The 13,409-nt window shown below is 43.2% G+C and overlaps 1 protein-coding gene across 1 annotated transcript in view; it reads left to right on the top strand.

The window, feature by feature from the left end:
- The window catches only part of camk1da (calcium/calmodulin-dependent protein kinase 1Da), a 54,157-nt gene extending 50,147 nt beyond the window's left edge, over positions 1-4,010 (top strand). Inside the window, exons 8-11 of the mRNA XM_037760825.1 lie at positions 431-509; positions 647-734; positions 1,279-1,537; positions 1,857-4,010. Coding sequence (XP_037616753.1) covers positions 431-509; positions 647-734; positions 1,279-1,537; positions 1,857-1,981 — 551 coding nt within the window. The 3' untranslated portion in view covers positions 1,982-4,010. The remainder of the gene's footprint in view (positions 1-430; positions 510-646; positions 735-1,278; positions 1,538-1,856) is intronic.
- Positions 4,011-13,409: the final 9,399 nt, after the last annotated feature.

Below are 13,409 nucleotides of genomic sequence, written 5' to 3'. Positions count from 1 at the left end.
CTCTTGAAGCTAAAATAGCAGACGGTGCTCAGAACAAATGGAACCAGAGTTAACGTGGGTTTTTGCAGATTTCTGCTATTTTGTAGGAACCTCATAAATCCAATTATTGGTGTTTCAATTTCCACCTCGACTGAAAATGCAGCTCTGTGGTGACACTTCTCAACCCAACACAAATGCAATAAGATATGTTGTCAAACTAAGACTGGACCCTGACAATTGGCCGGTCCATCACTCCGGTCCAGACTGAAATATCTCAACAACTATTGATGGACTGACTAGATCATCAGTGATATTTGTGTCACAGATATCTTTATGAAGCAAATTACACAAAGAATTGTTTCAAAATGCAGTTTAAAGTTGGTGTTATGTTTGTGTGTCTAGTCTAGTATTGACGTTTTATGGTCCTCCGTTTTTCTTCTTCTTCTCCCAGCCAAGGATTTCATCGGCAGTCTGATGGAAAAAGATCCAGCCAAGCGTTTCACCTGCGATCAGGCGCTCAGACATCCCTGGTGAGACACACTCACACACACATAAATGGTCATACACAGGCTAAACAAAAAGGCATAAAATCAATATAGATATTGATTTACTGTCAGAAGTGTTAACAGAGAATTTGTGCATGTGTGTGTATATATATATATATCAGGATCGCCGGGGACACGGCACTCTGCAAGAACATCCATGAGTCAGTCAGCCGGCAGATCAAAAAGAACTTCGCCAAGAGCAAATGGAGGGTAAATTCTGTTTACTGCAGTTTATTCATTGTGGTTTTTGGGCTCTATCGCAGCACATTACAGCTCCTCAAAAGATTGTCTGTGTTTTTTAGAAGATGAATCGCTCTGTAGTGAAAAACCTGGCCCGCTCCCTGGTCAGGAGTTCACCATCCAATTTTCTCCTGCAGCTCTCAGAAGAAGAGAGTTACCTGCAGACTTGAAACAAATTCCTCTTTCTTTAAGAACTGCTCCTCACACAGTATGTCATTTCCAGCTCTGGGTGTTTAAAGCACATCCAGCTTGTGTAATATGTGAACCTCAGGTGTTTTTAATGGAAGATAAACTACAACAGAAGACTCTGTACATATGGTATTCTCGCACTAGTGCCAGTTCATCGAAAGCAGATTCTAGTCTGCAACTTCAAAGCCACTATGAAATGAAAAATCCCTTTTTCGATCTTTTCAATGACAAAATCAAACGGCTTTTTGTGATGCACACAATTTGAGGCAAAGTGAGAGCTCTATGTTTTTCTTTTTTTTTATCCTACCTCTCTCTCTTTATCTAGCAAGCGTTCAACGCCACAGCGGTGGTTCGGCACATGAGGCGGCTGCAGCTTGGCAGCAGCATGGGCAGCAGCATGGACGCCTCCAACCCGCCGACCAGGCCGAGCCAGACGCAGAGGGCGGCCCAGAGCCAGGCGGGCCAGAACCAGCCAGCTCCGAGCCAAAACGCCGGCCAGGCGGCACAGAGCCAGAGCGCCAACGCGGCCGCCACCAAAACCTCTTCCATAGACAACAACATAGCAGCAGCTCCCCGCAGGGAATGTGAGTATGAGTCAGTAGCAGCAGAAAGTCAAGAGAACATAAGTCTGTTAGGAAAAGTTAAGGCATTGATAATTCACGAAACCCCTCCCTTGAACAGCCAATCCTAGATTAGCAACCGCAACTACACATGTAGGCACAGCAGTGATGTCATTTGGATTGGATGGTGTGTAGAGTGACACTCTGTATCTACATAAGGAATTTGGAAGGTGGCGTCTTTTTTTTATTGTTTCCAAAACCAGAAACACAACAGCAAAAGGTCAATGACATTATTATAAAAACGATATTACCGCTGATCCATCTGCTGACTCTTCCCTCTCAGGTGTAACTGCACCGGTCACCCCCTGCAGTCTGGCATCCGCAGCCTCTTCTGCCGCCGCCGGGGCAGAGCTGAACCGGCCACACCCCTCTGTGGTTCCCGCCCCGGTGCTCACGGAGACCAAGTGACGCCAGGTCCCGCGGGGAACCAGCTGGGAGGCCACAGCGCTGTGAGGCAGAGAGACGGAAAAGAGACGGAGGACGACAGGAGAGGAAGAGGATCCCCTCCCCCCCCCTCTTCTTCGTCCCTCCCTCCCTATACTCACTGCATTTCCACTCGAATTTCCCTCCTAGCAAGTTCCCCGCCCTGCTCCCGGGAGAGCAGAGGACTTTAACCTCCACCCCACCGATTCAAGCCACACAGCGCCATACTGTACACCCAGCCACCCACCAGGACGCCGTGTAGGATTCGTCTTGCCCACGGCGACAGCACGGACTCTCATTGAGGATGTTTGCACGCCCAGCTTTGATTGGCTGCTGTCAAATGATGAATGGGTGACGACTGCTGCGAGCTTAAGCAGCAATTTGGTGGTTCACGGTGGGGCCGGTGGTTTCATATTATTCAATGTCAGTCAACATCAACTTCCCTCTTGAATCTGGTCTTTCCTGCGACACTTTATTTAGCTTTTTTTTTCAAAATTAGGTTTGACTGTTGACAACTGGATTGTTTTATTTTGTATTATTACTGTTAACGTTAAAGGTGGTATGTGTAACTTTTAAAAAGCAAACGTTGTCAAATTGATAGTGCTACTTTGGTATAATTACTGTAAATAAACTAGACGATTGTGACTGCGGTCTTCTTAGTGATGACCTGATTAGTTTACACTAATTTTACTAATGTGGCAAACTAATGTGACAATGATTTATTCACGTTAAAACACAACACATAGCACCTTTAAGACATTTTATATGTCCTTTACGGGCTTGTTTGTCTGTCTGTTTGTGCTTTAAGAAGTGCTTTAAAAGTACCATACGACTGTTGAGATGTGGAAACATGAGTAAGCAAGCGCTTTACGTATTTTTGCACAGAGAAAAGGGTCAGATATGTTCTCAGACACAGATTTAAGCCGCCATCCACTTATGTTTTTATCAGAGAGTAGAGATTGTAAACATTTATAGAAAAAGAAAATAACCCAGAGTGGATGTCAGAGCGTTGTACAAGTTGTCTGAAAGATTCTGATCTTGTTTATTATTTTCTTACTTTATAAGACTTTTATAACAATCACCCTTTAAGAGGACACACATACAGGTTATTATGAAGCATGCAGCAGGTTTAGGATAGAGGTATTTTACTGGAAAACTGCCTCCAGTTGAGAATGTTAGCGACTACGTGATAGCTTGCCATTTGATTTCCCAAACTAACGAGCAGCGCAGGGCGGTTTTAAGGTGGCTAAAGAATACTTAACTGCTTGCCCGCGGAGACAAAATCCAAGATGCAGAAGCTGCCGCCTGCCGCTGTTCGTCCCACCTCCCCTCTCTAAATAAGCCATGATCTCACCTTTTTCGTATCGTCAAGCTGCACCCGGTTCAGAAGTGCTCAGGGAAAACTGCGGCTGCACTGTGAGCTGGTGAATACCGATTTCCCGGTTTTAGGTTGTTCTGTCAGTGTTTTTGGTTCAGGTGTTTGTGGCATCACAGTTAAATGATCCAGCGCTTAAGACGTCATCTGTGTCCTTATTGCAGTGTTGTAGTGACTCGTGACTTGAATATTGAAGACTCAGACTATTCCACCAAGGACTCCAACTCAATCATCTTACTCAGCATGCAGAACTTGTTCCGTTATTTTTAGGCTATTCTGCTATGTTGACGCGGTCCTCAACCCTGGAACCGTGCAGCCATGGATGGATTACTGAACGGGCCTACCGGGCCACAGGCCCAAGGGCCGAAGAGTCTGGGTCCCCCCGGTCTTCACCTACAAAATGTCACTTAGAGACGTCACGTATCAACCAGGAGGAGACTCAAAATGACCACAAAGAAACATAAAACGACTGCAAAGAGACCAAAACAACTACAAACAGATGCAAAACAGCTTCAAAGAGACTCACAACTATGAAAAGGGACACAACACTACTACAAAGAGACACAAAATGACTACAAAGAGACTCAAAATGATACAAAGAGACACAAAGAAACTACAAAGAGACTCAAAGCAACTACACAGAGACTCAAAATGACTACAAAGAGATACAAAGCAACTAGAAAGAGACTCAAAGCAACTACAAAGAGACACAAAATGACTACAAGGAGATACAAAGCAAATACAAAGAGTCTCAAAATTACTGCAAAGAGACACAACACAACTACAAAGAGACACAAAGCAACTACAAAAAGACTCAAAGTGACCACAAAAAGACACAAAGCAACTACAAAGAGACTCAACACAACTACAGAGACACAAAGAAACTACAAAGAGACTCAAAATGACTAGAGAGACACAAAGCAACTACAAAGAGACCTAACACAACTACAGAGACACAAAAAGACACAAAGCAACTACAAAGAGACTCAACACAACTACAGAGACACAAAGCAACTACAAAGAGACTCAAAATGACTGCAAAGAGACAACACAACTACAAAGAGACACAAAGCAACTATAAAAAGACTCAAAGTGACCACAGAGAGACACAAAATGGCTACAAAAAAACACAAAGCGACTACAGAGACATCTAAAATAACCACAAAAAGACGGAATTGAAGGGAACCACCAAAATAACAAGGAGGATAGGTCAGTTCTTGCTGTATCCTGTGATCTCTGCCTTTATGACCCAGCAATAATTGTGACCAGAATCCAGAAGCTTGGTTAGCGTAGCTTGGATGTCACAATTAGTGAAACATTATGAGCAGCAAAAGCCAAAACATTTTGTTTACAACGAGGCTCCCGCGGTCCATGACGTACTTCCAGTTGTACTGAGGGTTCGGATTTAATGCAGAGTTTTGAAAACAATCCATTGACTGACTGAAGTCCTCAGCTTGGAGTCCGTGTTTAACGGCTACGTTTGGTATAAGAGACCGACTGACTTTGTTTTAATTTGTTCCCGATGACTCTGACGTGACTACAGTAGCTTGGATTGTGTCACTGGTTGTTCTGTCCTTCCAGACGTGTTGGGTGCTCACATATCAGATTGTCATGATGCAATTCTTCTGATCCCTTTATGTGAATTGTAGCCAAAGACTAGCGTAGGTACGACGACAATTTGGTTCATTCTGCTCGGTGAATTAGATAGAACAGAATTAGTGTTCGAGACACAAGTGTACTAAAAACTAAGGGCTGAACTACAGCTGCAAATTATGTCCCCTTTGATCCCTTCCTAACCTTTTTGCCATTTGCCTTTTTTTTATTATCTACACAGAGTGCTGCTGAAAAGTATCTGCAAATTATTCATAGTGTTTTAATCCGTGAGGCATGTCAGGAGGGTGTGAGACCACGGCTGGATGAAAGTTAAATTACGGTTAAAAATGACAGTAAATCAACACTCAGCCAAACTCTCTGGAATTCACTTTAGCTCGCTGCGTCGTCGTGTCTGTTGAGTTCCACCTATTTGGCACCAAAGTTGACTAAAACAAACCGTGACGAGACATATGTGAATGCTATGCAGTCTAAATCTGTCTCCTTCCTCACCATGTTCTCTGACTGCAGCACCTTCTTCCTTCAATGAGCTCTGCAAGGACAAATCCAGTGTGTTTGGATGTTCTGCTCTTTCCTCCTATTCCATAACTAACAATGCAACCCAGTCTCATGGGAAGGCGGATAAATAGCACTACATTACAAGGACATTCTGCATGTCATGAGGACGCATTTTATAGGCTTTTTGCGTGTCATTTGTACGCCACGCAACAAACTACGGTAAGTGTGTGGAGAGCAACAATTTGGCCAAAACAGCACACCACACACTAACAGATTCCATTCATGAATAATAAGAGTCCCGACTCAAAAGAAAACAGAATATCTCGCAAAATCTCTCGTGATTAAACGTGACTTTGGCGGACGACGGGTAGGAAGAATTAGCGATGTTTTTGCACTACTTTGTACTGAAAATTCACGGAGGATGGATGAAGTTATGGAGACATGTTGAATAAACACTTGCGTAGTTGCCATAAATCAACAAGTTGGTCCTCCATTTCTGAGCTCTATCTCACTACTACTTTATGATTCGCCTTTTCCATTAGCTTATGCATTAGCTGCGGCCGCCATGACGGCGGTGGTTGTCCCTCCTTCTTCAGTCAGCTTGTTTCTCAATTGGCTATCGTTCTTTCCCACGTGACCGCATCAACGGCTGTCCTCGGGGTTCCTCACACACGACAGGATATCCGAGAGATGTTTCATATTTACAATTTGAAATCAGTGTGGCCAGGGTGGACTTCCGAGCCGATCAGGGGATGTAAAAAAACACTCTTCACATACACCACACCACAGGAATATCTGGAAAGATAATCTTTAGAACCATCAAAGAACCGGGGCTGTGCTGGCCATTGTCGGGAGTTGGGGAATCGGAGCCAAAATCGGCTTGATTCTCCTGTAGTGTGTACCCGGCATTAGGCTTAGGCAACAAAACCACTTAGTTAGGTTTAGGAAAAACGTCATGCTTGGGCTTAAAATAAGTACGTTAACTAAGTAAAGTACATACAGAAACAACGTAACTTAAGTATGAGAAAAAAACGTGGCAAACTTCACTGAAAAACATGACAAACTTCACTAACGTAACTTACAAAACAAAACTGGTTAAAAGTTGGTAGCATATTTACATGGATACTCTTATATTGCAGTCACTTCGGACTAAATGACACGCCAAAAGCAAGAAAGACGCTCTTATTGCACGCTAAATGCCTCACGCGTTTTCGTGTCATTCATACGCCTTTTCGTGCTTAATGTGTTCGTCCTCCTCTTAATACTTTACGACCTTCCTTCCCCCATCTGTAGCTCTCAGCCCCAAAACCCATCGGTTCCTACGGTAGATGTAAATCTTTCAATATGATTCACAAATCTTTAGTTGACACGAGACAGAACCTATGGTAACGGAAAAGACTATCAGCTATTGGTTGAAAGTTTTACTTTGAAACTTTGAAACACAGACTACATTGATGTTCGTGCACAGACACATAAGTTGTGAAACTTGTAGACGTGGTTAAAAGCACTGACATGGTTGATGCTTTTAGACAAATCATTCATTTGCAGTTACTGTACACACGTTGTCCTAGCAACTAATCCGGTCATAATAGTTAGTTTAAATGTGCAATTTACAACACCCACAGTGTAGTGTCTCCTACTGCATGACGACACAGTTCACCTTTCAGAAATATATGTGTTAATTCTCACGTTTTTACGACGGGGTCTTGTGTTACATTTTTCTCTACTAAGTCAATTTGTGTAATTATTATTATTATGTGTTACTGAGGGGAACTTTCAACCATATAAGGGCTTTATTCCAATGATCACCTTAATCTGAGTATTCACTGTAACTGTAATGTGTACATCCCCATTGATTGCTATGCATTTTTTTAACATTTTTTAATTGTTGTCAATGATTTTTTCCTTGGAAGTGGGATCAGGAAACAACACCTATAATATAAAAAAAGTTAGTCGTGGGTGGGGATGCACCGATACCACTTTTTTCAAATCGAGTACAAGTACAAGTACTTACATTTGGGTACTCGCTGACACCGAGTACCGATACGAGTACTTCTCTATGCCAAAAGACCTTCGTTAACAGCCAGCTGGAGGGTGTGAGCGACACACGGCAGACTGGGAAGTCCCGCATACGAGGCGGTGCGCAGCGACCGGCTCTAGGTCGGCTTGAAAAGGCACGGGTGAAGGTGGCTCGCGGCCGCAGCTTTACAGCGCTCCCCGCCCGGACTTCGCCACACCGTGGACAAAGGGCTCGCTGCGCCCTCTCTCCCTGCCGGGGAGGGCCCCCTGTTCCCGGTGCGACTGTCGACCCCAATCGTGTTGTGCCGCCAGATCGGGGCTCGGCTCACGTAAAAGACGCCAGGGTCTGCGACGATGTCGGCAAACCCCCCGACCCGTCTTGAAACACGGACCAAGGAGTCTAATGCACGCGCAAGTCAGAGGATGCAAGCAAAACCCCGAGGCGCAATGAAAGTGAGGGCCGGCGTGCGCCGGCTGAGGTGGGATCCCACCGTAAAGTGGTATCGGTGCCGTTTTTTCTGAGCCGTTTTGCAAGTACGAGTACATGAGCACAGTATCGGACCTGATACTGGTATCGGTATAGGTGCATCCCTAGTCGTGGGGAATAAATATGTACAAAACACTGAATCCCTGCTAGACAATTTCAGTCACTTAACTATTAAATATTATTATTATTGACTGAGCCACATTGTAAAAGTAGTGTACCAGGTTTTTTCCTCTGGCACAAAAAGACGCTAATGAATCATCAGCCAACACTGTAAGAATATGTTTCATTAAATGTGATGTCGTCCACGCTTCGGTGTGGACGTTTGGGGTTTACGAATGTATCGCGAGGCAGGCCGAGGGGTTCAGGTTCATGCTGCTCTGTGGTTTTATGTCTGCTGTTTAAAAAAAAAAAAAAAAAAAAAAAAGCATTTTTTCTGAATGAATCTTTCCATGTTTAAAGATGCTACTGTAAATAGATTGTGAATAATGAATGATCATTTTCAAGATAATATTTACAAATGTTTTGCTGTTCAGGCATGTGAGAGTGAATGAGTGAGCGTGTGCGAGTGTGTCGAGGGAAGTTGATTGTATTCTCTATGGAATGTTTAATGTAAAAAAAAGAAGCTAAAATCCCCTTTACTCCCCCGCTGTCATATATATACTGTCCAGCACCGTGTGACTGCCGCCCGCAGAGCTGCACAGTGTGGTTTAACGCCATCAGTGTTCCACCACCACATCAGTGTCAGTCCCAACTAAACGTGAAAAGCATCGTTTACTGAACTCAGGCTTACGTTTTTTGCCATTCTACTAAAGGAAAGAAATCCAAAGCTGTGACCGACTCAGAAACACACTGTTAAGGACGAGGCTCGCTCTCGTCCGCCCCCTTTTCCCCCTCTTTGAGCTCACACTCCCTTTTTTTTAAAACGAAGACGCCGTCACAAAAAGATGAAAACACACACAAGCATGTCGAGAAAAAAAGAAAAAAAAGTGCTCCAAGAATTCAACGTCACCATGAGTGTTTGCATAATCGTATATGCCCTTGTATGATGTTAGTATCTCTGTATTATGTAAAGACGTACACGGGTTGAGACGACCACAAAAAGCTGAGTTTCACTTCTACAAACAAGTTTCGATGGGCGGTAATAATCTCATTGGTTAGCGCAACCGAGCTAACTAACATTTATTAAGAGAACTGGATACCATGTTCCGATGTAAGTTGCTCTAATGAATGAAACCTGAAGGCCTTTACACACTGGGGTGTGACGAATAAACGACACAAAAATCAAAACTATTCATACCGGCAGCGATGCCAATTTGCGACACTTGACAATGACACTCGGAGAGCACGGACCTCCGCCAAGCTGCCCGAGTACGATTGCCCCCTCCCTCTCTCTCCGTTCAGCTCGCGTCATCATCCACGTGTATTTTTGTTTATGTCAAAATCAGCTGTACGCAGCAGATCAGCGTAAAACACTTCATTCAAACTGGACAGAAACAAAATAAAACTCACCTAAACCATCGTCGTTACTCTTTCCAACAATCACCAAGTGTGCTTTGGTCGAACTCAACTGTAATTTCACTGAGTTTAATGTGAAAAAACGCTGAATCTACAGTCGTCGTCATGTGTTATACCCTGTGGTCTTAATGCTCAGGCTGATCTGAATTCTTAAAAATATCCACCAAAATCTAATGGATTGTTCATTGCGCCACACCCCACCCCTCCAAAACATTTCATTCAAATCTATTGCGGACTTTTGGAGTAATCCTGCAAACGGACAAACCAACGCCGGTGAAAATATAACCTCCTTCCTAGGCCTTCAGCCTTGGTGGAGTTGATAAAAGGTTTGAATAGATTTGCGCAGGCAGAGGACCAACTACTGGGAGCCCATTGACCCAGATAATTTGCTTGTAATAATTGCTAATGTAATAAGTGAGGAATAATGTACAGCGAGCCGGTCATTGTTGTGAAAGAAACCACCGACAGGGCAATGCCCCACCCCGATGCTGAGCTGAAGGGAATTCTTTCACAACAAACACCCGCTAGCTGTACATTATCCAGCTTATTACACGGCTACTTGCTTAAGAAATCAACAATTTGACACAAAAACGGACTGGAAAAGTTGCTAGGTTTGTCAGCATTAGTAAATGTAGTACATAGCTGCCATGCCAGCAGCTGTGCCTCAGTTTAGCTATCGTTACAAACAACCAATGAGAGCAGCTCTGCCTCTGAGAACTGTTTGTAGGACTGAAACTTTATACAAGCATGCTTTTTTGGGACCCGGCGTCTCCCCGTGGGTGTCCTCGTCCAGCTGACCTTGCCGAGTCAGCTGACCTGTATTGTATTTACTCTCTGCATGTTACCACGACGACAACAAACTCCCATCATCCTGTGCACCGGTCGTCGTCACGCCGACGACACCCTCATTTCTCTCAGAGCGGGCACCCGCCTGCCGCACTTCTTGTGCTGTGGTGATGATGATGATGATGATGATGACTTTCTGTTAATGGGGCTTGTATATCAGATGCCTTCGACAATCATGTGCACATATCAGAGTTACCATGACGACACAGGCCAGAGCGACTGATTGTGTTTTCGTTTGTCTTTCTCCTGGAATAAATCCTGAATGATCGTAGTATGACTCTTTATTTTTAATGTATTTTTTTTAATTTTTAGAATTAGGACTACATTTTCTACAAATGTACAACTCCAGGATCCATGCATGTGAGTATAAAGCAGACACTCTTTACCACTCTGACTGACATATTGCTTATAGCCTACATATGCTGCACAGCAGATGTTTAGCAGACTGAGCACCAGATGTTGCAAACACATGAGACACATGTTGCCCTCACTAGCACATGTTGGAATTATTAGGGTTAAAGCATTAAAACATCTACAGATGTTACTTCCCCTCTTTGGGTTTACTATTGTATCTACCCTTAAATGATTGTGCAGTTGGAACTAAAGGTTCAGGAAGAGTTCAGATAAAAACACGTTGACAGCTTGAAAAATACTAAAAGAGACCATTTTTTACTATAGTATATCAGTATTGATAAGGTATTGGCTGAAATAAGCAAACCCATTAAAGGGGCAGTATGTTGCATTTAGCATGGCCATTTTCAAAGGGGTCCCTTGACCTCTGACCTCAAGATATGTGAATGAAAATGGGTTCTATGGGTACCCACGAGTCTCCCCTTTACAGACATGCCCACTTTATGATAATCACATGCAGTTTGGGGCAAGTCATAGTCAAGTCAGCAAACTGACACACTGACAGCTGTTTTTGCCTGTTGGGCTGCAGTTTGCCATGTTATGATTTGAGCATATTTTTAATGCTAAATGTAGTACCTGTGAGGGTTTCTGGACAATATCTGTCATTGTTTTGTGTTGTTAATTGATTTCCAATAATAAATATATACATATGTTTGCAAAGAACAGCATATTTGTCCACTCCCATGTTGATAAGAGGATTAAATACTATTAAAAATACAAATCTCCCTTTAAGGTACATTTTGAACAGATAAGAAATGTGTGATTCATTTGCGATTGATTTACTATTATAATCAATTGACAACCCTAATTAAAACTGAATAAAAATGAGTAAGTAACTTACTTTTCACAAGTTTGGAAGTCCCTCCAATTCCACTACGTAGCCAAGATAGCGACCATTGAGGGTGAGAAGTGTCCCGCGTTCCACAGTAAACATTTTGACCGTCACCATCTGGGTACTCGTAGTGCACTGCATTTTGCCATACTTACTTACTTACTTACGTACTCAGTAACACAATCAAAATAGCAAGTGTAAGTACGGAAGAATGCAAATTATATCAGTCTAGTTTTTTCTCTACATTTACACAATAACAGCAAATCACAACGTTTGGCTTCTCCATCTTGATGCATTTGTTGCCTGGTGGGATTCTGGATTTCTGGGATTTGGCGCTGCAGTAAATATGCATCTGTTTTCTCCACTGACTTGACTTACTGTGGCTTGAGACGGTGTTGAGTTTCCCCCCCGTTGAGCAGCGGTATGGCCTCAAGATTTATATATTTGCTCGCCACAGATAAGTTAATATCGGTCGGTTATTAGCGGAGTTTGGCCCCGGTGGTGGAGCTTCCTGTGGTTCATCCTCTTGCTCTTCCTCTCCGTCTCAGTTGGAGCTTTTTCCTCCTGACTGCCTAGTCTATCTAGCTTCAGCACGGAGGAAAGCACACACATTCAATGCTCCTTCAAAATTATTCATCCCTCTGACACACACACACACAAACACACACACACACACCAAAGCACCGAAATGAAAATTGTGAAATCAAAGTGTTTTGCATCCTTTTGACACTCAAACACAGTCGCACACACAAGCAGCAAAGCAGCAGAATTTCAGTTAAAAATCAATCAAAATTGCCTGTTATTTTCACACACACACACACTGATGCAAACACTGCTTGTTGACTTTGGCTGTCAAGCTGTAAGTGTGTTTTTGCTCAGAGTCACTGATCTCTCTCTGCTTCTTAAACTGATTTCTCTTCATCTTTAATTCAGGGCTTCACCCTCCCATCCTCTTCTCCAGCACTCTCTCTTTCTCTCTCTCTCTCTCTCTCGCTGCAGGCTTTCTTCCCCTCCTCTCTCCTCCTCTCTCCTCTCTCCCTGCTGTTTTGTTCTTTACTATGCAACATATAAATTATATACGTGTCGTAAAACTAATTACTGACAGATTATCTGAAACAGTGAGATAACACACACAGTTTTTGCAGTAAATAAGAGATGGGATCACGGCATGCATTTTGAAGTGTGCAAAGACCATCCGTGTCATCTGGACAGACAGTTCTGGATGCAAACAGCAGGGGGGGTGACGTGATGTTTCCCTCTACTGTCCCTCACTGTCTGTTTGCTAGCAAAGCTAAAAACTAAACCAAACTGTGTGGGAAAACATCTGAAAGTGGCACAATTACACCAGCAATGACCTCAAGAAACATCTTATTTTGAAGGAAAACGCTCTGGTACAAGACTATGTTCTTTTAAATGCAGTTACAGCGCTGTCGATATAAAGAGGAAATTTGGTCAGGCGGTTAAATCGGCTTTATTAGTCGCGATAAGCCCCATAGATGTGAGTCAGTAGGGGCCTACTACACCTGCTCCAAAGTGTTGCAGAAGTGACGGTATTTTCCTAGCCACTTAATGCAAGCCATTTTATTCTTTCTTTGCTTTCTCTTGGCTTGAATTGCTTATCATACTGTGCATTTTTAGGCATTTTATCAGGAATTTTGAGTGACCATGATGCGAGAAGGAACACTACAAACCAATCAGGAATGTAAAAAAATGTGGAAAATGCGTAAAATTGCAAAGATGAAATCCCCATAAAAGTGAATGGACGTTGGTTGGATAAGCATGCAAATGGAGCTCAGGCAGAGCACTCAAGCCACGTTTG

This window comes from Sebastes umbrosus, chromosome 23 (genome assembly GCF_015220745.1).
Source record: "Sebastes umbrosus isolate fSebUmb1 chromosome 23, fSebUmb1.pri, whole genome shotgun sequence".
Lineage (NCBI taxonomy): Eukaryota > Metazoa > Chordata > Actinopteri > Perciformes > Sebastidae > Sebastes > Sebastes umbrosus.
This window is presented reverse-complemented; position numbering and strand designations above follow the sequence as displayed.